Source organism: Arachis hypogaea, chromosome 3 (genome assembly GCF_003086295.3).
Source record: "Arachis hypogaea cultivar Tifrunner chromosome 3, arahy.Tifrunner.gnm2.J5K5, whole genome shotgun sequence".
NCBI classification, from domain to species: domain Eukaryota; kingdom Viridiplantae; phylum Streptophyta; class Magnoliopsida; order Fabales; family Fabaceae; genus Arachis; species Arachis hypogaea.
In genome coordinates, this window is record NC_092038.1 from 115,300,102 (window position 1) to 115,324,465 (window position 24,364).

The window sequence follows — 24,364 nt, forward strand, 5'->3', positions numbered from 1 at the left end:
TGTTGTATGCCGCAGTGTCTTCCAAATTTCCTTTATCATCTTCATCAATGTCTACCCATCGAAAGAACCCACACCATCTTCTTCCACTACTCTGTGAACATGAAATTTAACAGTTACCATCAAAATAGTCAACAACACATCTTCAGAAAACACTCACGTTGTAATTCGGGCATCCAAAGAAGGGCTTATTTGGGTGGATTTTCGTTCCAGACCATCGGAGCACAGGACGTTTTTCACACCCACATCGCTCTGGTACTCGCGTGCCTCTACTCTGACTTGGCCTCCTTGTGGTTGATCACATTGAACTTCCCTCTCCATCAACTGCACGTCCAACCATCATTGAACCAGCAAAGCAATGGGTACAAGAATAACCAGGGAAGAAGAAGAAGAACAAGAAGAAGAAGATGAAGAACGTAGCTGACGAAGAAGTGCTGCGCTACTTGTGAGTTAGGGTTTAAAAAGGGGTCAGAGACCAAATTGGGTCTTAAAAAGTTTCATTTGCCACATCAGCCAACCGTTAGACACTCCAGCGTGGCACTCATTGGCCACGTCACTCCCGCCGGCAACGAACATGACCGGAAAATACGAGGGGGACCACCTTGATGTATTTTTTCCAATCTGGAAGACTTAATTAGTGCAATTGAAAAATCAGGGACTAAATCGGTGCATTTTGTGAACCTCAGTGACCACTTTAGAGTTAACTCTCTTAAATCATTTTAACAATCAGTACAAAATAATGATAGGCAATTAGGCAGACACAGAGCCAGCATTTCACTGACAGCAGTTTGAGAATTGAGAGACATAGATCAGTGGCAATTCCGTCATTTGAACGAAAACCCATGCCTGATTTATGGCGAGCCATGAGTGCTTTGCTTATCTGCTTAGTCGGTTAGTTAGTTATTTGCTTCTACAACTTCCTAGTTTTCTAACTCCGTGTTTTTCGGATACTCTGCTTCCGCCATCCACTCCCGCCTCTGAAGGATGGGCTGCGCGCTCCCAAAGCCGGCGCGATCCCGACCAAATCCCGCTGCGCCTCCAGAGAGGCAAGGGAACAACCAACCCAGCAATGTTCACCGCTACATTCCGACCCAACAGGGTTGGCCGCCGTGGTTGATGGAGGTTGTCGGCGACGCCATCCAAGACTGGACTCCTCGCCGCGCCAACACCTTCGAAAAGCTTTCTAAGGTTCTGTTTACTTGGAACCTTCAATTTTTATTCTTAGTGAATGTTTATTTTATGGTGTTCTCCACTTGCAGATTGGGCAAGGGACTTATAGCAATGTGTACAAAGCCAGAGACCTAGTGAGTGGAAAGATAGTGGCTTTGAAGAAGGTGAGATTTGATCACTTAGAAGGAGAGAGTGTGAAGTTCATGGCCAGAGAGATTCTTGTCCTGAAGAAGCTTGATCACCCGAATGTTGTGAAACTTGAAGGCTTGGTTACTTCAAGGATCTGTTCCAGTATCTACTTGGTGTTTGAGTACATGGACCATGATCTTGCTGGCCTTGTTGCTGGCCATGGTCTCAACTTCACTCAGCCTCAGGTCAGGTACCTCAAATTCAGTGCTTCTGACAGATTAAATATAGAAAGGCTGATTTGTGTATTATGACAGATTAAATGCTATATGAAGCAATTACTATGTGGGCTTGAGCATTGCCACAGCAGAGGTGTATTACACCGTGATATAAAGGGCTCCAATCTGCTTATTGACAATCAAGGAATCCTTAAAATTGCTGATTTTGGACTCGCCGCTTTCTATGATTCCAAACAAACCCGTCCCATGACCAACAGAGTCGTCACTCTTTGGTATCGTCCGCCGGAGCTTCTTCTTGGAGCTACCTTCTATGGTGTTGGTATCGACCTCTGGAGTGCCGGATGCATCTTCGCGGAGCTACTTGCCGGAAAGCCTATCATGCCTGCCCGAACAGAGGTGTGTGTGTTCATATTTATTGCTCCTTTCACTCACTTGCCTAAAGAGTTTTAACTTGATCTATCTAGGTTGACCAACTGCACAAAATATTCAAGTTATGCGGCTCTCCATCAGAGGATTACTGGAAGAAATATAGATTGCAAAATGCTACACTCTATAAGCCACACCACCAATATAAAAGATGCATCCTGCAAACTTTCAAGGATTTCCCGTCTTCTTCATTACCTCTAATTGATACTCTTCTTGCAATAGATCCCGATCATCGCGGCACTACCTCTGCAGCTCTAAATAGTCAAGTTAATTAGCCTTCACTTTCACTCTATTAGACATGTGATGATTATTTACTTAAAATCAGCATCTTTGTCTACAGTTCTTTAACACCGAGCCCTATGCTTGTGAACCATCATGTTTACCAATGTATCCTCCTTGCAAAGAACTCGATGTAAAGCTAAGAGTCAAAGAAGCAAGAAGGTTCTCTTATTCTGTTGTTGTTTTTGATAACTTATGCAACGATAATGTCTTGTTGATCTTGTTTTTGTTTATTTGATTTTGGTTCTTAGGCAGAAAGCTTTAAGCGGAAAAGCTGTTGCAGTTGATGCTGCAACAAGAGTTAGAGCGCTTGAGTGCGCTTTGGCCATTCCAGAGATCCAAACAAATTTAGATGTATGTCAGATATTTTCTTTATGTTTATCTGTTTCTCCTAACTCTGTTATACCTAATTGAGTTTGATTTCCTTGCAATATCTTCAACAAACTGAAGTTCATGCACTCAATTCTATCACTATCATAGATTCTTGGACTAACCCTTCACGATACCAAGTCATTTTCACAATTTGGAGACAAATATGTTGTGAATGAATTATATTGATATTTACAACTTGAGAGCTAGATTCTTCTTCATCACCACAATTGTTTTAAATTTCTAACCGAATGTCAGAGGTGGAGAGTTGTGACAAATGCAAATGCCAAAAGCAAGAGTGAGAAATTCCCACCTCCACATCAGGATGGAGCTGTTGGATATCCATTGAATGCATCAAACAGAGGAACTGTTTTATTTTGTGCCAGTGACACTTCCTTTGGCTCAAAAACTTCAAGAACTCTTGGAACTAGTATTGCTGCTGCTGCTGCTAGGCCTAGGCCTAATTCCAAAGGAAGGACATCAAACAAAGCAGATTCGAAGATGGTGTCATCTTGGAAATTTATGCGTGCATTCAAGCCAACAATTGTTGGCCTTTCATCTGATTTATTATTTAGAAGGAATTAATCAATTACTATGGATTTTACCATTGCTTAGTGGTATTTGTTCTTGTTCTTTTTCCTGTTGGTCCAATTTTTGGTACTTCATTTGACATAAAAGAGTTTGTTGTATATATCTGTAAATCTATAGGGCCAAATCCCACTTCTGTACAGTGTTCTCGAGCACATTCCCAAATGGTTACATTATCTTCATGTTCATGACCTTAGAAGTGTACATGTTTGAAAAGTTTTAAAATAAAAGAAAATAATATTGCTTTCGTATTTTATGTTTACCATCTTTTCATATACCTATAAATTAGACTATAACTTAATCTCAAATTTGTCTTCATGTTTCTGGTCTATGGAGTACTACTACCAGCATCAATTTTCTAATACGAGATGGTCCACTTCCAAGTACACGACATTATATGAAAGTTGGTAAAGTTGGCTCCTAGTTGAAAAGATGTTGCGCCAGCTGGTAGTTGATGATCATAACACCGCTGTTCTCTCTCTGACTCTTTCTTGAGGGGTGTGGCTATTTTTTGAATAAATTTGAGTATTATTGTTGACACATGTCTTTTAGGTAGCGTTTTAGGTAGCGTTTGGTGGAGAGACAAAGACAAAAAGACTGAGACTGAGAGACAAGGATTGAAACAAATCTCAGTATTCTGTTTGGTGCAAAATGGGAGACAGGAATTGAAACAAGAATGAAACTCTAATTTAATTTGCACAAAGGGTAAAATTGAAATTAATTAATTGAAATGAAAGTATTTAAGGTATAAAATGTTATTAAAGTTTCAGTTTCCATCTCTAAAAATTTCAGTCCCCTGTGTCCTTACTTTTTGGAAGTACTGAAATACTGAAATTTTGGAGACAGACAAAAATTTTAGTACCAGTCTCTGAACTAACAAATACAATATTAAATCTCAGTCTCTCAGTCTCTGTCTCAGTACCTGAAAACAAACGCTACCTTATAGTACATAAGTCATTATATGGTATGGCCATCATGTAGAATTTGCTTCTTTAAATTGAAATTTACACTTGATAGGATTTCCTTTTCCTAATGATGATGATGATGATAATGTTTTCCTAATGTTTTATAGTCCTTTCAAGGTTCCAACTAAGTTTCGTTAGTTTTCTTTACTTTATGGAATCTTCTTGAGACAAATTGCATCCCTTGATAAAACATCCTACCTTTATGTGGGGAAAATCCCGATTAGTCATCCTAACCCTGCTACAAAGTGATTACAGTAAGATCCAATTTTTAGCACGATATGATCGTACTAAAAGTAAAATATTATTGACTTATTTTTTTATTATTTATTTAATATTGAACCTTTACGATGTTGATACATTTTCAATTTTAGAAAAAAACTAATAAATTTTGTTTTTATTTATTAAAAATTGTTCAACAAACACTTCCAATAAAAAATAATTACATAATTACTAATAATACATTATAGTTATTCAAATAAACAATAAATACAAGTCTATACCTCTAAATAAAACTTCAACTAACCAAGCGAAGGGAAATAAATAAATTCTAATAAATACTCAATTCGAAAACAAACTCCTTCACGCATCTGTAACATTACAATAAGTCTTCGTACCTGTAACTGAAAGGGTGGGAAAGAAGGGGTAAGAACTAAAGAGTTCTTAGAAAGATTGGGATAGATAGTTAGGTTCATTTTATGTTATACTTAGCCAACAGCAACAACCACAGGATACATACAAACTTTAACAACCAAAGGTACATAAAAACAATTAATCAGGAAACACATACACACGAATCACAGAAACATATAACAAAGAAATATGCGCTAACAAGTATGATGCATGTCTGTCCTATGTAGGCCATGAGCCCATATGTCGGTTTACACTCTGCAACCCGACATTACCTAAGAACTAGTCTCAGATATGATTTTTCATTGAGTCTTTCGTGCATACGTGTTTGTGGTTAAGAGTACCATAAGTTCAGGACCATAGGCAATCAACGTAAAACTCGACGCCATAATATACGCACAAAGAAAACTGTGATCCTCAATTAGTGGGCATCCTCAAAATCAACACACAACAGTTCGTGAATTTTTTATACATTATAGTTACTAGTAATACATTATAGTTATTCAAATGAACAATAAATACAAGCTGATGCATTTGTATCATTAGTTGTTTTTCTTTAGAATTTCATTTAAATAGTTAATAGTTTTTGTTTTTATGAGCAATAAATTTTTAGATTAATAGAAAGTATGTTAATGCTTTGAATAATATGTTTTAGGAGATTTCGAAGATAAACCAAGCAAAATGAGATCCAAGAGAAAAAAAAGGAGCTAAGAATATACTTTCAAGCCAAAGATACACTTTGAATTTAAGGCAACGTTTTAAAGGACACTCTTTTAGGCTCAAAGTTACCAAATTTGAAGCGTGAATCAATTGCCGTTCAACGGGAAGAAATTGGCATCCAATGGCAATCATGCGTACATATTTAGTATGCATACACGCAAATATGACAAAAAGGGAAAAACATGTATACGCATTTATCATGCGTACATGCAATTATGGTAGATCAAGGAGGTCATGTGTACAAATTTTTCAAGTATACATATGTTGGTAGCATATTTCCAATGTTGTGCATACGCATCCCTCATGCGTACACACAACCAGTGCCATTAGCAAGATCGTGCGTACGCATCCCTCATGAGTACGTATGAATCCCGTTTTGCGTCCCACGCTAGCTCTTTAGCGTACAACGACTGGTACTGTCATATTTAATTTTTTGGACCATTTAGGAATAAAAATACTTTGGCATCCTACGACTATTGCTTGGCGTACCACGGCAAAGCATGCAAAGAATATTTTTGGGCCAAAATAATGAAAGAAAGCTTGGCATTCCGCGACTCTATTTTAGCATGCCACGACAAAGTGGATAGAGAGTGTTTTGGGTCAAAATAGAGTGGCAATTAACTTGGCATCCCACGGCTACATTGAGGGTTCTCAATGGCAAATTTCACAAGATCAACTCCAACTTTTAAAAGGCTTGAGTAATCAACTAATTTGGTGAAGTTAGGAGATGAATTAACTTGCTAAAATCCATGGGTTGAATTTAGGTTGAATTGGACTTGAACCCAACATGAATTCGACCTGAATTTGATAGAAATTAGAATTTAAATCTGAAGGCAACTTGGAAAGGAAGTATATAAGGAAGAAGAGAGAACTGAGAAGGGGTTTTTACCGTTTTTTCCCATTTACATTACTTTTCATTCTTGTAATTTCTCTAAGACATGAGTTACTAAATTTTTTTCATTGGGGGGAAGAGCTCTATTAATTTCTAATGGAATGATTTCTTTGATTCACTATATTTGATCTATGCATTATTGTTTCTAAGAAAGAATCTTCGTTCTTCATTTGAATGATTCAAATTCATTGGAAGATGGTTTGAATCTGGGTTGAATTTCATGATCAATTGAAAAATTGAATCATAGGAATTAAGCTTAAAGATCCTCTTTCTTAATTATTCTGATTTTGAATTTAGATTTGGTTTGTGACATTGAATCAACTAAATTCAGATCTTAAGAGTTGTGTGGTTTAAGAATCAGAAAATGAACTTCATCTCTTCTCATGAGCAATTGATCAAAGAATTAGTAATTGATTAAGTCAAGAGATGTTGAATTACCAAGGAATTAGAGTTCAATAACTTAAGATTTGTCAGAGATCACAAGCCTACCCCTTTGAATAAAACTTCAACTAACCAAGTGAGGGAAAATAAGTAAATTCTAACAAATACTCTACTCGCAAACAAACTCCTCCACGCATCTGCAGCTTCACAATAAGTCTTCGTACCTGTAACTAAAATGGTGAAAAAGAAGGGTAAGAACTGGAAAGTTCTTAGTAAGGTTAGGGTAGTTAGTTAGATTCATTTTATGTTATACTTAGCCAACAGCAACAACCACAGGATACATACAAACTTTAACAACCAAAGGTACATGAAAATAATTAATCAAGAAACACATACACATGAATCACAGAAACATATAACAAAGGAATATGTACAAAGAAGTATGATGCATATTTGTCCTATGCAGGCTATGAGCTCATGTGTCGGTTTACACCCTATAACCTGACATTACCTAAGAACTAGTCTCATATATGATTTTCCATTGTGTCCTTCGTGCATACGTGTTTGTGGTTAAAAGTAGCATCAGTTGGGACCACTGGCAATCAACGCAAAACTCGACGCCATATTATACGCACAAGGAAAAACTGCAATCCTCAATTAGTGGGCATCCCCAAGACCAACACAACAGTTTGTGGATTTTACCCGCATTTAATGATTCAACAGTTTGTGGATTAACCCTATAATAAATTATTATCAATTCGTAGATTTTCTCTGCCTTTAAACATTTAATACTTTGTGCACTGAGCAAGTGGGACAGAACCCTAGTACTTGACAGGCCAATCTTTAATCTTTTAATTCTCTTTTACCATTTTCTATGTCTTTCTCTTTATCTAACCATCAATTTTCTGTTTTCTATTTTTACAAGACAATTATTCTTTCTTTAATTAATCATATTTAATATCTGAATCAATTATAGTAATCTCTTCATACCTTTCCTTAGGTATTTTATGAAAAAGATTATGAAATTCTATGTTTAAAATTGTCTTCCTAAATCTTTTAAAAAATTTTGTCTGCTCATCACTTGTAGTTATATCATATCTTTTATTATTAAGATAATTATTTAAATAAAAATAATAATAATATATTATAATATTTTAAAGTTAAAAATTTAATTAATAATATTTAGTTACTCAAAACTTTTAAAAATTCATTTTGACCCATAAATTTTTTTAATTAACTTTCAGCTTCAAAACTCTTTCTTAATAATAATTTAGCCACAGAATAATTAAAACATGAGGGTTTAATGTTCTTCAAGAAACCAAAACAAACTTATAATTATTATTAAGATAATTATTTAAATAAAAATAATAATAATATATTATAATATTTCGAAGTTAAAAATTTAATTAATAATATTTAGTTACTCAAAACTTTTAAAAATTAATTTTGACCCAAAAATTTTTTTAATTAACTTTCAGCCCCAAAATTCTTTCTTAATAATAATTTAGCCACAGAATAATTAAAACATGAGGGTTTAATGTTCTTCAAGAAACCAAAACAAACTCATAAAAAATTCATTAAATTTTACTTAGCTTGATTTTTAATTAATTTTTTAATCTTTTCGATAACCGATTTTTTTCAATATTTAAGATCAATTTCCAACTACCAAATCACATCATTTCCACCATGATTCCATATTACATTAATCGTTAAACATGGTTGTTCAGTTCGGTTTTCTAGCAGTCCATGGAACCGAATATTTCATCAATTTTCAACGTAATTCAAACATAATAACACTCAAATTCAAGCACAAATTCACAGCCCAACAATCATACAACATTAATATATTTATTAATCACAAAGATTATCAAACCCTAATTTTCTATAACAGCCACCAAATCAAAACACCAAGGAAGTTTTTTGAATGAGAAATCGAAGAAGAAAACGTCAAAATTTGGCTACTCCGATCCATCTCAGAGCTCATCTTGACCGAACCATGCATGAGAGGACAACCACTCCACGCCTAACTTCCCTCTAGAAAAACCGATACCATTGTGAAAAGGAAGAAAAGACAAATACTTTAATCGATTTTATTTTTTATGGGAGTTACGGAACTCAAAAAATCAAGCTCTGAAGTTTCATGGCTTCCATGAAATTCTTTCTTTTTCTTTCCTCAAGGTTCAGGTTCGGTGAAGGAGAAGAGAAATGAGATTAGATGTTGATGATGGTGATGATGTGGTTAATTAAAAGGACAAGTGTCACTAGAGGGGCCACGTGTTAAGGTTCTAGGCTGTTGAGACAGCGGGTCAAGTTATAAATATCTTAAATAGATAATCATGAAAGCTAAATGTATTAAAACACAAGTAATAATACATATAGAGGTAAATATATATGAGTTACTAATATAAATGACATTAGTAACTTAGTGATCAAAAGAATATAAAATTCATGTAAAACATTAGTGAAGCTAAATCCATCGAAAAGTACTGGTATTTACTTGTATCGGCAAATATCGAACTCGATAATAATATTATTATCTAAAATCTATTTTGATTATAGAATATAAAATAAAATAAAAATGTAATAACAATATCATATTATTATTTATTTTATCTCGAGAATTGAAACCGGCTCGTCAAGCTAAAACTAGTCACTGAAAAACAAGATTTCAAAAAATGTCGTTTTAGTATAAAAATTTAGGGTGTTACAATTACAAAAATTTGCATCTCTTGGTCTTGAACTACCTCTTCATCCATCGTTTTCGAAATGTTCATATACACTACTAAGATTGCCCTTGCCATCATTTGCCATGACAACGCATCTGTCGCCTTATTCTCAAGGCCCGGCTAGTACCTGATCTTGAAATCCAAGCCCAACAATTTAGTAGTCCATTTCAAATAAGCAGGGTCCATGAATTGCTGGTCCGTGAAGAATTTCAGACTCTGCTGATCTGTGAGGACAATAAAATGGCGACCTAACAAGTAATGATGCCACTTTTAGACAGTAAAGACAATGGCCATCAACTCCCACTCATACGCAGATTTTTGCCGGGTCCTTGGAGATAGTTCTTGGCTTAGGAATGTTATTGGTATACCTTGCTAAGACAATACCACACCCAACCCCTCACTTAATGCGTCAGTTTCCAACATGAAGTCTTGATTGAAATCTGAAACTACTAGAGTCGGTAAGTATATCATCAGCTTCTTCAATCTCTCTAAAGTTTCTTGGGCCTTGTCATTCCATTCAAATGCATTTATCTCTGTCAATTCTGTTAGCAACTTGGTCATAACCACATATCCTTGCACAAAACGCCTATAATATCTAGTAAGGCTCAGGAATCCCCGTAAAGCCTATTGGTCCATAGACACCAACCACTCTAACATCGCTGTGGTTTTGTTAGGATCAGCTGAAATCCCTTGTGCCGATACAATATGACCCAAGTATTTCATTGAGCTTACTGCAAATGTGCATTTCTTATCATTCAATACCAGCTAGTTCTCCAATAAGATCTGAAAAATTTATTGGAGGTGAAGGACATGGCTCACCATATCATAGCTATAGATAAGGATGTCATCGAAAAAGACCAAGATGAATTTTCACAATAGAAGCTTAAGAATGTGATTCATCAAGGCTTGGAAAGAGCTAGGGGCATTGGTCAAGCCAAAGCGCATGACTAGAAACTTGTAATGACCCTCATGAGTGCGGAAAGTAGTCTTGTGAATGTCTTGATCCCTCATCTGGATCTGGTGGTACCCGGATTTCAAATCAATCTTAGAGAAAACTGTAGCTCCCACCAATTCATCGAGTAGCTTATCAATGATGGAGATACGAAATTTATCTGGTACTATAACACCATTTAACGCCCTATAATTGATGCAAAATCTCCAGTTGTTGCCCTTTTGCTTCACCAACAATATTGGGCTAGCATAAGGGCTAGAGCTTGGCTTAATTATCCCTAAGGCTAGCTTCTCTCTCACCATTTGTTCAATCACCGATTTCTGAGGGTGCGGGTAGCAGTAGGGTCTTATATTTGGGATTGAAACTCCTTTCTTCAATGTAATGGCATGATCATGGTGATGGTGCGGTAGTAGCCCCAATAAGGTCTGAAACATCTTAACATTAAAAGCTAACACCGATTATATCACCTCTAGCACCTGTAGTACAGTGGCAGCCTGCAAAGTCATGGAGCACAACTAGACCATAAATCCTTCTCCCTTTTTTAAATGGATAAAACTGTAGATTGAAGGTATATGCCTGCATAGCTCAACTCTGAGTGCCCCTATAAAGTAAACATGTTATCTCATTCCAAAATCAAATGTGTGATTTGTTGAAGCTTGTGATGACATCTCCTAACTTATCTAGCCATGCCAGCCTAACACAAACTCCGTTTCATCAGTTGAGAAAATAAGGAAGTCTTCCTTGATATCCAATTCCTTAAATTGGAGAGTTACACCTAAACATGTTTCTTGTCCCCCCCCACCCTTATTGTTGTCGTCCACTATCCTAACCTAGAACTTAGGGGTGTTATCAATCCGTAAACCCAACTCGGTGATGATCTCTGGTGTCGCGAAGTTGTCTGAAGCTCCACAATCTATGATAATGAGGACACAATGGCCATTTATCTCTACCCAAGCCTTAATTGACTTGTGATGTACACTCAAACTCACGAATTTGAGTTCCAATTGCTCTTGCTTCCCTGCTTCTAGAACCGCCTTATGTTGTAACCAATCAGCTTCAAAGTTGGGCTCCATGATCAAAAGCTTCAACTCCTTATTCTTGCAAACGTGATCTGCAGTGTATAGTTCATCATAGAGGAAGCATTCCCCCAACGTGGTTCGCCCTATACTCCTTATTATTGAGATGTCTGAATCTGTGCCATCGCAAGGGATCCGTCGTCGACTCCGTGCCCATGTTTGGTGCAGAATTGGGTGCTGTAGTAGGGTGCACAGCTTTGATGGTAGGGAAATTGGCCATGACGAAGTTGGAAGCCAGTCGTTTACTGTGTTTTAATACTCCTCGCAAGGCAGCATTGCGATTTTCTACCTTTAGTGCCAACTCCATTAACTCATCCACTAACTGATATGGAAACAATTTACATTCCTCATTGACTTCCAATTTCAGCCCGTTCAATAATAGGTCTATTATCAATTCTGATGCGATTACGCGGAGAGGTCAAGCGTTAAGCACAAACTGGTCGACGTAGTCCTGAACCGAGTTCGTCTATTTTAGCTTCAGCAACATCTGATACGGTCTTTGTAGCCATTACAGTTGAAAATGTCGTAGCAGTGCCACACAGAACAATCACCATTGAAGCACCAACGTCGTTGCCTCCCACCACCTGAACCACGTGAATGCCCTTCCTTCCATCGCAAAGGTGGCGATTGTGAGCCATTTCTTCTCTGGCACTACGCACACCAAGAAAATTGCTCCATGCATTCAATCCAAACTACCGCATCACTACTGCGGGATATTAGAATTTCCAGCTTCTGCCATTACTCCGACACGTCACGGTTTCCCGCTGATGCGCCTGCAACCTAGTGCGATCCCGGTGAACGATAATCGTTCCGATTAGCCACACAATTTTTGAACAAATCTATTCTGAAATAGAACTACTGCAGCGTCTCCAGCATCGATCGGAATATCTCCTCCATGCGCGACAAGATTGTGTCAAATCACATAATCTCTCAAAATTAAAATCTCAACTTTAAAATTTAGGAGAGAGTGGCTGAGCAAGTGATTGTAAGGTACTTACCAAATTGTTTAGTGAGTTTTGTAGAGTTCAACGCGGTAGTCGCATGGCCACAAACGATGCGACAATCGGAGTTCCGGGTTGAAAGATATAGAAGTTTGAAAATGATATGAAATTTGGGATTAGGTTCTGCTCCTCCCAAATTAAAGTTCAGCGTGCTTCAAATGAAAGGATGAGGAAGAGAAGGCTGAATTCTTATATTTATATGTGGGCTTTGGGTCTAATTTGGGCCAGTCCAACCGGTTTGGCACGTTAGTCCGTTTTTGGGCCACAAATTTTAAAATTAGTGTCAAAATTTATATTTTAATTATTTCTACCACTCTAACTTATCAAATTTAATTTTTAAATTTCTTTAAATAAAAATTAATTTATTGGTAACTACTTATTTATTACCTGGGATTTACACGACTCAATTGTGTCAAATCATGTCTCCATTTTTCTTGATCTCAATTGTATCATTCAGTACTAAGATTCTCAAGCTCAGATACTAATGATAAAATCAGCACTAATAGAATAGGTAGATTTTATTGTTGTATTAGGGATTGTCAATTGGTACTCCTTAAAAGATTTTACACAATTAGAACTACCAACTCAAAAGAAAAAATCTATCTAGTTTTTACAAAATTTACAATAAAAAATACATAATAAACTAAGCTAACTATAACATAGCTATTTATAGACAATAAAAAATAGAATCTAACTAACTTATCAACCAACTAAACCATACTAACAACTTCTAAAACTGTTACTTAAGTGTTATTTACATCTCTTTTTATAACACAGTCCAAACTTATTAGTAGTAGGCGCCTCTCTATCGCACTCATTGTTATGTTAATATGATTCAAATATAGCATCAATAATGGAAGTTTGGCACTTTGTTACAATGTTACTCATTCTCATCTAATGAATGCATGATACCCATTCATGATTGTGCTTCGATCTATTTCCTAGTATATTTTATTATTATTTTCCATTACGAAGGAAGAGAGTAACGAATATATTTTTAACTGAGTCACATACAGTTTATTCAAATTGGCATAAATAATGTCAAATAGTTATAGAAACCCTCCCTTATGAGAATGCTACACTAGTTTGTAATCTTGGTAGCATTTCCATCATCATAGACAACTCATAAAACTTTATCTTGAAAAGGAAGGCTGAATGCATATAGGCTAAGGAAATATAATAGAAGCTAAAAGGAAATCCAAGATTTAAGATATGTAGGTATACATATTTGAGCACATGAATGAAGGAAACTACATAGTACATGTCAAGCGATGGATTTAATGCTTGTATCCGTCCTTGTCCACGACCACCAAAAATCCATTAATTGTTAGAGAAAAAAAGGGGGGAGGGGTGGTTCAATCTAGATTAAGAAACTTCATATTAATAGGAGTTTAAATGCTATCTTCTGTATTAGGAAGTACAAAAGGACACTACTAATTAGGGGAAATGGATTGCTTGACAGCATGCACTCATCTATGAGGAAATTAAAGGCTATTAACTACCCAAACGTGACGTATCAACCAGATCCCTGTCAGGAAGGCAATAATATTTGGTAACAAAAAATTAATAACCAAAATTAGCTAAAATTTTTCTTATTTAACATTTATTAATTATTGTAATTATTAATAAATGCTAAATAAAAAAGTTTTGGTTATTTCTTTTGTTTTCCTAGCATTACCATATTAATTGTAGCAATAAGGCAAATTTGAGCTTTTTTTTTTAATCTCTCTATCATTACCATTATGAAAATCGGTTATGAAAGCTAACTACCATACATTCAATTTGCGTAAAATTTGTCTCTTCCAAAGCTAAACTACCACACACCAATATATATATATATATGCTCAATCTGTTGCCGAAGAACAGCATGTCTTCGCCTCAAGATTGAATAATGGACAAAGAAGAAGCCAAAGCTGAAAAGGAGAAGGACATGATGAGTGTTTCCTCTGAAAATGAACTCCTCACATGTCATGCCAAATTTGAAGCATTCCCATTTTTCAAAACACCAAGGTTTTTGAAGGGAGCCAAGATCACACTCAGACTTGTGACTATTGTTACTACATTCATTGCAATGCTTTGTATGATAACCAGCCACCAATCTACCACAATGTTGGGCACGCCACTCGATGCTCGATATAGCTACTCTCCTGCTTTCAGGTATAAAGATCACATCATCAATCATGCTAATTTTACACATGGACCTTATCTATCTCTTCTATCTTGCAGGTTCTTTGTTTATGCAAATGCTGTTGCATGCTTCTTTATATTCCTATCTTTACTTGCTACAATCGTTTTCTACCTTCGAGGCGCATGCCCCACCAATAAATGCAGCTACTTGTTCTTCCTGAATGACATGGTATGATACATGATTTCGTTCTAAATTAAACATTCTGTCCAACTTATCAACTCATCTTTGTTCCTCAAAGTGAGTAACAGCAAGAAAATATGTATGTTGTGAACATGACAGATGATGTTAACAATGGAGATTGGGGGATGTGCAGCTGCAACAGCTATAGGAGAGGTGGGGCTGCATGGAAATTCCCATGCAGGTTGGGGTTCTATCTGCGGTTATTATGGGAAATTCTGTGACAGGGTCACCATTTCGCTCGTGTTTTCATATGTCTCAATTGTTTCATTGTTCATACTTACTGTAATATCCTCAATGAACTTCAAAGAGAATCCTCTTTAATTTAAGGATTGATACAGAAGAAGCGAATGTATGTAGAACAGTTGTTCTCTTAGGCACTTGTTTTCTACTTGGTGTTATTTGTTTGGAATGGAAAGAAAAGGGGAGCATGAGTAGCTGTTTAACTAGGCATTAAATAATAGAGACACCTCCGAATCCAAAATCCATACTAAGTGGTTATTACACCTTGCATACCCAAACTGCAACCTTGGCTTGTAATCTTGCTACAAAAATAAATAAAATTTATCACGCCAAAGTTAAAGATAATCTATCCAAATAGCATATAGAAGAGAAGATATTGAATTTGCTTAAAAAAATCAATGTCATAATTTCTCATTATATAATATACTTTATATTTTCTCACGTGATTTGATTTAAGATCCAAACTGACGTTATAACCACATACTCAAGAGAGTTAGAAACATACACAACTCCTACTTCTTATCAGCTTGAAAGTCACATGTACAAATATCATGATAACTTACAACTATCCAATTTTCAGTTGGGTCAAACCAACTAAAAATAAGAGATGGAAACAACCCTCTGACCAAATTCACTCGATGAATTCACAAAATTCAAGCATATCTTACTCACCAAGGCATGATCTCAAATGTCAAAAGAGGGTCCAAAATGAAAAGCATAACTCCATACAAATGAATGCCTACAAGCTACTTGATAGTAATGTACCGATTTGTTCCGTGTCTAGCCCAGTAGTTCTTAAGATCCAATGGTGTAGATAAGTCATGACCTTGCGAAGCAAACCTACTAAGCAATCTTGTAAAGACACTCCCACTCATCTTTCGTCCCCCAATGCGGGCGTGGCGCTTGTTTGGAAGCTGTGGCAGTGGATACACTGACAACGTCGTGGTACAACAAGAAGACTGCCATCCGCCATTCCCCCATTTGTAGCACTGCCGGGGTACTCCAGTGCAGGTGCATATTGGGACAGGCATGATAGTTTCATCAAATGCAACCAAATTCAAGCCAACATCCTGCATATCCCATTCAGATTTGAACTTTATCCCTTCAGAAGCTGCCTGCCTATTTAAATCCTCGCCCATTTTCTTTGCCTTGCTATGTGGTTTTGATACCTTAGAATTAATTACATTTTCATCCTTCATTCTTTTAGCTTGATTAGATTTGACAGCTTCAGAAACTTTAGCCGTCATTGGAGAGACATCCCTTCTGGATATATCCTTTGGGCTGCATGCAGTTTGGCGCATCCGCTTTGATCCACGTTGAGCTCCATCACCTGACTTGAAAATGTTCTGACTTTTAAGTGCTGTGAGGGCATTATCCCGTTCCTTTAGGGCATTATCCCTTTGCGCAAGTGCTTCATCCCTTTGTCGAAGGGCCAAATCACGAGCAGCCAAGGCTTCATTCTTTTCAGATATAGCAGCCTCTAGTTCGTGTTCTAGAATGGCAGCCTGCCTTTCAGCCATAATGGACCTTATTTTTTTATTCATGACTAATGCATTTGGCTCCTTTACTTGATGCTGGGAATCCATATTCCACTACACATTTAAAATCTAATACAAATAAATCCAGTAGTGTGTGCAAGCTTGAAAAAGGAATACCACATATATGCTTATCTTTACCAGGGAATGTGCTCCTCTGTAGTAGTCCACGTTATGCCTACCATTTTCATGTTGGCTGCTATCCATTGCATTCAGATAATTTAGCAGCAAATGTGAAAGTCAAGGGGTTTAGTAAATCAATAATTTCCAGATGAAAAATACATCCTGTTATCAAATGACAAAGGCAACAGTTTGACATCAAGAAATACGCCAGAAATATGAGCATTAAGTTAATTTCTTCTTTTTGCATAAAGCTATTAACTGTGGGAAAAACAAAAATGACAAAGCATTTTTACAGTAAGTGGCAACAGAACTATACAAATAAAGCAATAATGCAAATATGACAGACCATTGGTTTTTGGCCAAAAGTACAACAGGTGTTAACGGCCATCAACTTAAGGGACATTCTTAAAACGCTGTAAAGAGAAAGAATTCATGCAATGTGTCATGGCTTCCATATAAAACAACTCCAACAACTGAAATAGCATGAAGTTGCTAATGGAAAGTAGAAAGAATTATATGCATGTATCACTGCTCAAGTATTTCTACTCTAAATGAAAAAAAAAAAAAAAACTTTCCTGTTTAGTCTTTACAGTACAATCAAAACCCGATGCACAACTTTCTCAGGAAAAGAAACAAGCAAAAACAGATAAGTAAAATGGCGCATTTTCCCACCAAAGACGCCTGAAACAAATAGCTCTCATCATGAAAACACAATTACTGCATATACATAGAACCCCATTCTTAACAACTGAGTCGTTCATGAAGCAAAGATTACAATAAAAGCTTGAACAGAATCAAAATGCAGGAGAAACCTCCAAATGTAATATTTTGATCAAGATTGCAATAGCTAAGTGAAAAAAAAAAAAAAGGTAACTCTCCTCATTACAGTACAAAACTACAGTTGTGAAAGTTAAATAAATGTTTTCATCAACTTTGTGATCAAACCATTTTGCTGAGTAATCTTGAAGCTAATCTTTTTGGAACTAAAACCCTTCAACCCTCGAGCACATGAAGAAGAAGAAAAGCCTTTCAGTTTCCCAATTTTGCATATGCTTAAAACAAAGCATACAATGCAAGACCAGACAATCAAAGGAAAAAGGAGATGCCGAAAAGCAGAGGGGAAAAAAAAAGGTCAAAAAGAGACAAAAGAAAGAGTAAAGGTACAGTAAAAGGTTATAGAAAAATAGTTAAAGGTTTTAACGAATTGGTAATGAAGATTAGGGAAAGAAAAGAGAAGGGTGAATGGAGACAGAAAACAAACTTAAATTATAGGGCAGCAGGAAGAAAGATGGCAAAGACCGAGAGGGTGAAGATACCTAAGGCGAAGAGAACAACGTCGTTGAACTCTGGTCTATGCCTCAGCGTTTCACTCGTCAGTCGTCACACTCACACCCCTTCGCCTTCCTCTTCAAATGCCCTTGCTCACTTTCTCTCCCACTTTCTCACCACCAAAACAATGTCGTTTCATTCCGGGTTTTAGGTAGTAAATCTATAAAACTGAATAAATTTTTTAAATTTAACCATTTTATTTGGTGACTATTTAAATTTAGGTAGAAATTTAGATACAGTCAATTTTACGTAAAATTGATAATTAAGAGTTATTAAATAAAAATTTAGTTAAATTTTAATTATTAATTACTGCATTTAAATTTTTACCTAAATTTAATATTTGATAATTTGAATGCAATTTTTATGTTACATAAATAAATTAAAATTACCTCAAAATTACATATTTTTCAAAATTAAATTCAAAGATATGAAATTATTATTATTATTATAAGTTATTCTAGTAAACCTAACTTTAAGTTTAAATATAAATTTCATAATCTAAAATGATTATATTACCATATGTGAGTTAGTGTGTGTTTGAATTAAAATTTATAAGAAGGAGTTTATATTAAATAAATTTTTTTATTTTGATAAAAAAAAAAAGTTAGTATTAACGTAATTTATGTTTAGTAATTTTTATATAAAAATGAATTATAATAAAATAAATTATTTTATTTAAAATCACGTCTAAACAAAAATTATTAAAAAATACATGAATTTTTATTATTCAAAATCACATTTTTTATTATTTTTTGCTATAATTATTTTTTAAAAGAACTTAAATTTAAATTTTTGTATTAAAATTTAATATTCTTTTAGGTACCCTTTTTGAGTATTTTTTTATTTAATTTGATTTTTTTAATAAAATTAATAATTCATATTATAAAAAATTAACAACCATGAATAAAGTACATTTTAATCCAAGAATTCATAATAAAAATTATATAAAATTAAACAAAAAATAATAAAAAAAAAGTTCCATAAAAAATTGCATTAGTAAAAATGATTAAAATTTTTATATGGGTGATGAGTATTAAAAATTCTATATATATATATATATATATATATATATATATATATATATATATATAAAGACAACAGTATACATCACATAAAAATAAAGAACAAAATTGATAAATAAAAAAATTTTTATTTTTATCCAACTGTAATTATTGAAGGTAAAAATTAAAATATAAACTAGAGTTAAAATATAGAATCATATTTATGTAAAAATTGAGACTTTTCAGACAATTAAATTATGTTTTTAATAATTTAAACGTTAAATCAAATACACACTCTTAATCTTCAAAGACTAATGTAATTTAGAAAAAAAATATAAACCATTCTAGATTAAGACGATTTATTCACAAAAGTTAAAATACAATCATCTCTGTAATTATTTATGTGCAATATTTTAAACACATCAAATTAGAACTATTTATATATAATAAAAAAAATTATCAACTTAAGACGACTTGTAAAAAAAATACATCTAAACACACTAAATATTTTCAATAGTTAATTTATTTGAATTGAGAATATTTTTACATAAATTATTTTTCAATGAGATAGATGAATGAAAAACATGAGACTTTAGATATAGTGATATACTGAGAGCTGAGTTAGGTAATGTACCTTCTTAGGACTGGTGCAGCATCTTAGAGGGCTGAAAAGTGGTTAAAAAGGGCTTGTCATAAAGAATAGGCTCTGAAATATCAGTCAGAATTACATAAGATCCTTGGTTGCCTCCCCCGGTGCCATTCATTTGATCCCTTATCAGGCTTTTAGCAGCAACCTAACCACTCTCTATTCTATGTCAGCAATCTAATGACTCTTGATCGAAGACGGAACCAAACGCTAATAGAGTCCACTTTCACTACGGCTATTAGCTCGAGAACCCTGTCAATAACACCAGCAGAAGGGGAAGATAAAATTAGTTGGATCTGGTCCAAATCAGAAACATACGAGGTAAATTCAGATTATAAAATTGTTTATTCTTTCTACCATCTACCACTTTTTCAATGCCCCCAATCTTTTCAAAATCACAAAGTTTGGGATAGTCTATGAAAAATGAAGTTGCCGCACAAGATAAAAAATTTTCTGTGGAAATGCTTACATGAAAAATTCTCTGTGATGAGCTTATTGCATAGCAAATTCTCAGGCACTCTTGGTACTTGCCCTCGCTGTCTAGTCCAAGAAGAAATCATCTGCCACTGTCTCTTTCAATGCCCCCTCTCTGCAGCAATTTGGAGATCAGCATTGATTAATGAAAATATGTGGAATGATTGCTTAGAGTCTTTTTCCCATTGGTGACAAAAAGTTTGCATGCGTGGGACTGGAAATTTGGATGGACGCCGACTAAACACATTTCTGGTAGTGCTCTGCTGGAATTACTAGAAGGCAAGGAACCGGTACGTCTTTGATAAGAAAATAAGCTCTACAAATAAATTGGCTCAAGATTCTCACAAGCTAACCAACGAAATTCTGGAAACATGTCTTGCTTGATTTGTTTGGTTCCCATGCTTGAGTGCTTCACTACATACCTTTACTTTTTCGTTTCTCCTTATCTTTAATTCTTTTTGCTCTGACACCTGTATTAGTGTCATTTGGGAGGCCCCCATTTCTTGTATTGGTTTCAATTTTGGATCTCTTGTTATTTTTTTAAGTTCTAATAAATAACATATATCTTTGAAAAAAAACATAACATATGTATATTAAAATGGATAAAATTAAATGTTTTTTGATGATCCTAAAATATATATAATTTTATCTTTTTCATTCATCCAATCTCATTAAAACAAATAGGAAAAAAATATGTTTATTTTGTTATTTCTACGTATTTATCGTAGTTATAAAATTTTAACATACTTGTAAATTATAACTAAAGTTATAACGTCACATTGTTCTACTAAATATATGACAATTTTTAAATTTAAACACACTTTTTGGTCGGTAAAAAAAAACATTTTTTGTTAAATTTATTTTTTATTGTTGATATCAAAGTTTTTTTAACGGTATATGTTTTAAGAATCAATTATAGCACCTAGTTGAGAATAAGTGTACGAGAATTGTTCCGAAAATTGTCTGAAACAAGATTATTTTTGCGTCTGAATATGAGGTTCAAATTTCTTTTAGGGCAGCATCCGACTTCTATTGGTATCAAGGTATTGTCGTCCGAGTTCCTCATGAAAAAGTGGGAGATAGTACTTACAAGGGACTCCGATACTTAAGTTAGCAATTGTTTAAGCAGGTTTTAATAGATTGAACTCTCAATATACCTAAGGATGTCAGTGTATTTATAATTGAATAGATACCCACCTTTTAGTGTAGCTCCACATTTGATGGTGGATAACTGTTCCCTTTTTCTAAGGAAGTTGTTGAGATCTCTCTTCTAGATAAATGAGAGATATGTTAGGAGTTAGTTACTTATTCAGATAAGTAGAGCTGTGTTGTCGTTGTTGTGCCCGACCTCTATGAGTTCGAGTAGGTGTAGGTGTAGATGAGACCAGCTCTCTTGGGTGGACTTTTATTTATTTTGGATCTGGCTATGTTTTTAGGGCAGAATATGAATAGTGTCCCTGCTCGAGTTCTAGCTTTATAAGGTCGGACTCAAGCATTTGTAGATCAGACCCGTTTCTTGAGGATTAGAACATCAGATCGGACAAACCGCGTTCCTTGGGGCTAAATCGGATATTCGACGTGTTTTAAAATTTGAGGCATTACGTTTTTTCGTAGTTCTACGCACGTTACTCTACGGTTACCTTGGTAACCGTGCACCATAAATGAGAGGTGGAAAATTACTCTTTTCCCTTTAGTATCTTATAAATACCCAAACTCCTTTCTTTTTCTTCTTTTTTGCTTCTTTGCTGAAACGTTTGCATTCATCATTCTCCCTTTTTCAATCTTTTCAATTTCTTTACTGCGACCATTCTTTTGTTCAAAATTTCCTTATCTTGAGACTTTGAAGGCTTTGCTCGTGCTTTCTTTGAGAGGAACATTAGTATTTTTGCTGCTTATGTGCGCTTCGTTTTACTTTCAATCAAGGTTGGTATTCCTTTTTTGTATTTACATACTTGGTGATATGCTTTTGCCTTGAATTTATTTTGCCACTTTACCGATGATTCTTTATTCATTTGATGTGTTATGTTTGGAAATCAAGTTTGAAAATTTGCTTCTTTCTTGAACTTTAATTGTTGTTGCCGTTTTGAATCTGAGTGTGGGATTTTTCTCTATGTTACTCCCAAATGGTGTCATTTTTCTCTATTGTTCAGTAATTCTCAATATGTCATATAAAGTCTCATCTGACTTAACTTGGGTAGATGTATCTGTTCTTTCTATCGTTCCCATTATTGGTAATGAGTATGTTGAGACCCTTCGTAGGCATCATAGTTTGTGTATAAACCGGGAGGATGAGCGTAGATATGAGGTCATAGTTGCCAATCCTGAAAAGAGGGTTTGTTTTTCCCAACTTAATAAGTCATAACGCCATTTCATATATGTGTATGAATTCTTTTTTACAAAGTTGGGGGGTAAATCTTCCTTTCATCAACTCTGAGTCCGAGGTCCTTAGACTTTGTAGAGTCGGTCCTTCCCAGCTCTATCTCATCTCTTGGGGTTTTCTGAAAATTTATCAACTTCTCTACCGTGAACTCGATGTCCTTCCTTCTCTTAAAGTTTTCTTTTACCTTTTTGTTCTTACTAAACCCTTTAGCTCTAAAAAGCAGGGTTGGGTTTCCTCTTGAGTTGTTCAAAGGAGGAAGGTCTTTGCCATTTTTATTACTCTTTCCACGACTTTAAAAATTACTTCTTAAAATCCGATTTGTTAAGGGTGTCTAACCTTTCTTTCTGGATGAGAAGGATGAACCCCATTTTAGCTTGTATTGGGAGAAAAATCCTGTAGTTATTAAGTACAACTTAAATGACTTACATGAGGTTGAGAAGAGTGTAGTCGCCTTATTCCAGGAGTGTTGGGGCTAAGCTCCTAATTTAGACACCAAGAAACATTTAGGAAATCTAAGCCAAATCTAATCTGAGCTAGGTAGCATTCATTTTTATTTTGTAGATACAATTTTATTGATTGTTTTGTTGGCTAATATTGTAACATCCTTACTACCAATGTCACACTTTTGGCTGCGCTACTCTGATAGAGCGGATATTATGACGACTACCATACATATATAATAATAAAATAAAAGGCTTTAACTCGAAACTGTTTCGTTGTTTTTCTTTGAAAAACTAAAAATACTTTTTCATTCATTTTACAAGCATGCATACATACAATACCAATCACAATACTACACACACACACACACACACACACACACACACATACTTTAAACAAGTAACTTACAAAAATTAATCATCATTACAATCATGACTCCTATCCCTCTTTACAAAAGTATAAATCTCAATAACAAGGCAATAGAAAAAACATTTATGATAATACAACTATAAAGTACAGAAGTCACATCATAAGCTTTCTCGTCTGCTTCCTGAAAAGAGAAGCCTGTAGGGGGCGAGAACCTAACTACACAGTCTCACCAGAAAGTTTAGAATTATCATAAGAGGATATGTGTAAAGAAAAGAATAGATTTCAACCGCAGTGATTATCGCTCGTCTTATGAATCTTTTCAAAAACCAACAGTTACTTTCTCAAAATCCAAATTCATATTTTCATTATAAAATCTTAGTTACTTAAATTGTATGAATGACCAACCTGTTCCAAGCATAGGTTCATTAAGTTTATGCTGAACCAGTTTGATTTTTCATACTTTACTAAACCTTAACACAAATCAATCACGGCCTTCGACCCATCACATAATCAATCACAACCTCCGACCCAAGCAAAATCAATCAACATACAATCCACCACAAGTCAAAGTGCATATCAGCCTTTAACAACTTACCAAATTATGACCTCTGGCCCAACCATTCACGGCCTCCGGCCCAAAATAATTAAATCTCAGCCTCCATCCCACAATAATATCAAATCTCAGCCTGTAGCCCAAAACAATATCATCACTTACATGCCACCACACTCCAAACCAACAAGTCACAAGTAATCAAACAAACAAGCAGACAATGACACATAGAGAGCAAGTACGACAAGTAGTATAATTAGAAATTAATAGGATGTCAATTAGGCAAGCCAAGTAATTATGCAAACCCAAGCAAATGCAAACAAATACAGCATGATGCATGCCTGTCCTACTGTCTATGAGCTCACATGTTGGTT

The 24,364-nt window shown here is 35.0% G+C and overlaps 3 protein-coding genes across 12 annotated transcripts; 2 read left to right on the top strand and 1 right to left on the bottom strand.

Moving 5' to 3' along the window:
• The first annotated feature begins 780 nt into the window (after positions 1-780).
• On the top strand, positions 781-3,445 carry LOC112790972 (probable serine/threonine-protein kinase At1g54610). 2 transcript variants are annotated; one of them, XM_025833608.3, is made up of 7 exons: positions 781-1,185; positions 1,257-1,541; positions 1,611-1,928; positions 1,997-2,224; positions 2,299-2,399; positions 2,489-2,591; positions 2,865-3,445. In XM_025833608.3, the coding sequence occupies exons 1-7, from the start codon at positions 982-984 to the stop codon at positions 3,189-3,191; spliced, it is 1,566 nt and encodes a 521-aa protein (XP_025689393.1). In that variant the 5' UTR covers positions 781-981; the 3' UTR covers positions 3,192-3,445. The 2 variants fall into 2 exon arrangements, with proteins under 2 accessions (XP_025689393.1, XP_025689395.1); XM_025833610.3 differs by having other exon boundaries at positions 2,024-2,224.
• A 10,785-nt stretch (positions 3,446-14,230) lies between these two features.
• On the bottom strand, positions 14,231-18,269 carry LOC112790973 (protein BASIC PENTACYSTEINE4). Of its 9 annotated transcripts, none has more exons than XM_072233286.1 (4): positions 18,117-18,269; positions 16,819-16,962; positions 15,908-16,716; positions 14,231-15,444 (listed from the first exon to the last, which is right to left on the bottom strand). In XM_072233286.1, the coding sequence occupies exons 2-4, from the start codon at positions 16,882-16,884 to the stop codon at positions 15,390-15,392; spliced, it is 930 nt and encodes a 309-aa protein (XP_072089387.1). In that variant the 5' UTR covers positions 16,885-16,962; positions 18,117-18,269; the 3' UTR covers positions 14,231-15,389. The 9 variants fall into 9 exon arrangements, with proteins under 9 accessions (XP_072089387.1, XP_072089386.1, XP_072089384.1 ...); XM_072233285.1 differs by having other exon boundaries at positions 14,231-15,440; positions 15,908-16,734; XM_072233283.1 differs by having other exon boundaries at positions 15,908-16,734.
• On the top strand, positions 14,398-15,489 carry LOC112790974 (CASP-like protein 1F2). Its single transcript, XM_025833617.3, has 3 exons — positions 14,398-14,691; positions 14,761-14,890; positions 15,002-15,489. Exons 1-3 carry the CDS (start codon positions 14,426-14,428, stop codon positions 15,221-15,223), a joined length of 618 nt encoding a protein of 205 aa, XP_025689402.1. The 5' UTR covers positions 14,398-14,425; the 3' UTR covers positions 15,224-15,489.
• Positions 18,270-24,364: the final 6,095 nt, after the last annotated feature.

Coding starts and splice junctions, on each gene's coding strand:
- LOC112790972 (XM_025833608.3), top strand. CDS start 982: ATGGGCTGCGCGCTCCCAAAGCCGGCGCGATCCCGACCAAATCCCGCT. Junction 1,186..1,256: donor CCTTCGAAAAGCTTTCTAAG/GTTCTGTTTACT, acceptor CTCCACTTGCAG/ATTGGGCAAGGGACTTATAG. Junction 2,592..2,864: donor AGATCCAAACAAATTTAGAT/GTATGTCAGATA, acceptor ACCGAATGTCAG/AGGTGGAGAGTTGTGACAAA.
- LOC112790974 (XM_025833617.3), top strand. CDS start 14,426: ATGGACAAAGAAGAAGCCAAAGCTGAAAAGGAGAAGGACATGATGAGT. Junction 14,692..14,760: donor AGCTACTCTCCTGCTTTCAG/GTATAAAGATCA, acceptor TCTATCTTGCAG/GTTCTTTGTTTATGCAAATG. Junction 14,891..15,001: donor TGTTCTTCCTGAATGACATG/GTATGATACATG, acceptor TGAACATGACAG/ATGATGTTAACAATGGAGAT.
- LOC112790973 (XM_072233283.1), bottom strand. CDS start 16,884: ATGGATAGCAGCCAACATGAAAATGGTAGGCATAACGTGGACTACTAC. Junction 16,735..16,818: donor ACAGAGGAGCACATTCCCTG/GTAAAGATAAGC, acceptor TTAAATGTGTAG/TGGAATATGGATTCCCAGCA. Junction 15,445..15,907: donor GCTAGACACGGAACAAATCG/GTACATTACTAT, acceptor TTATTTTTGTAG/CAAGATTACAAGCCAAGGTT.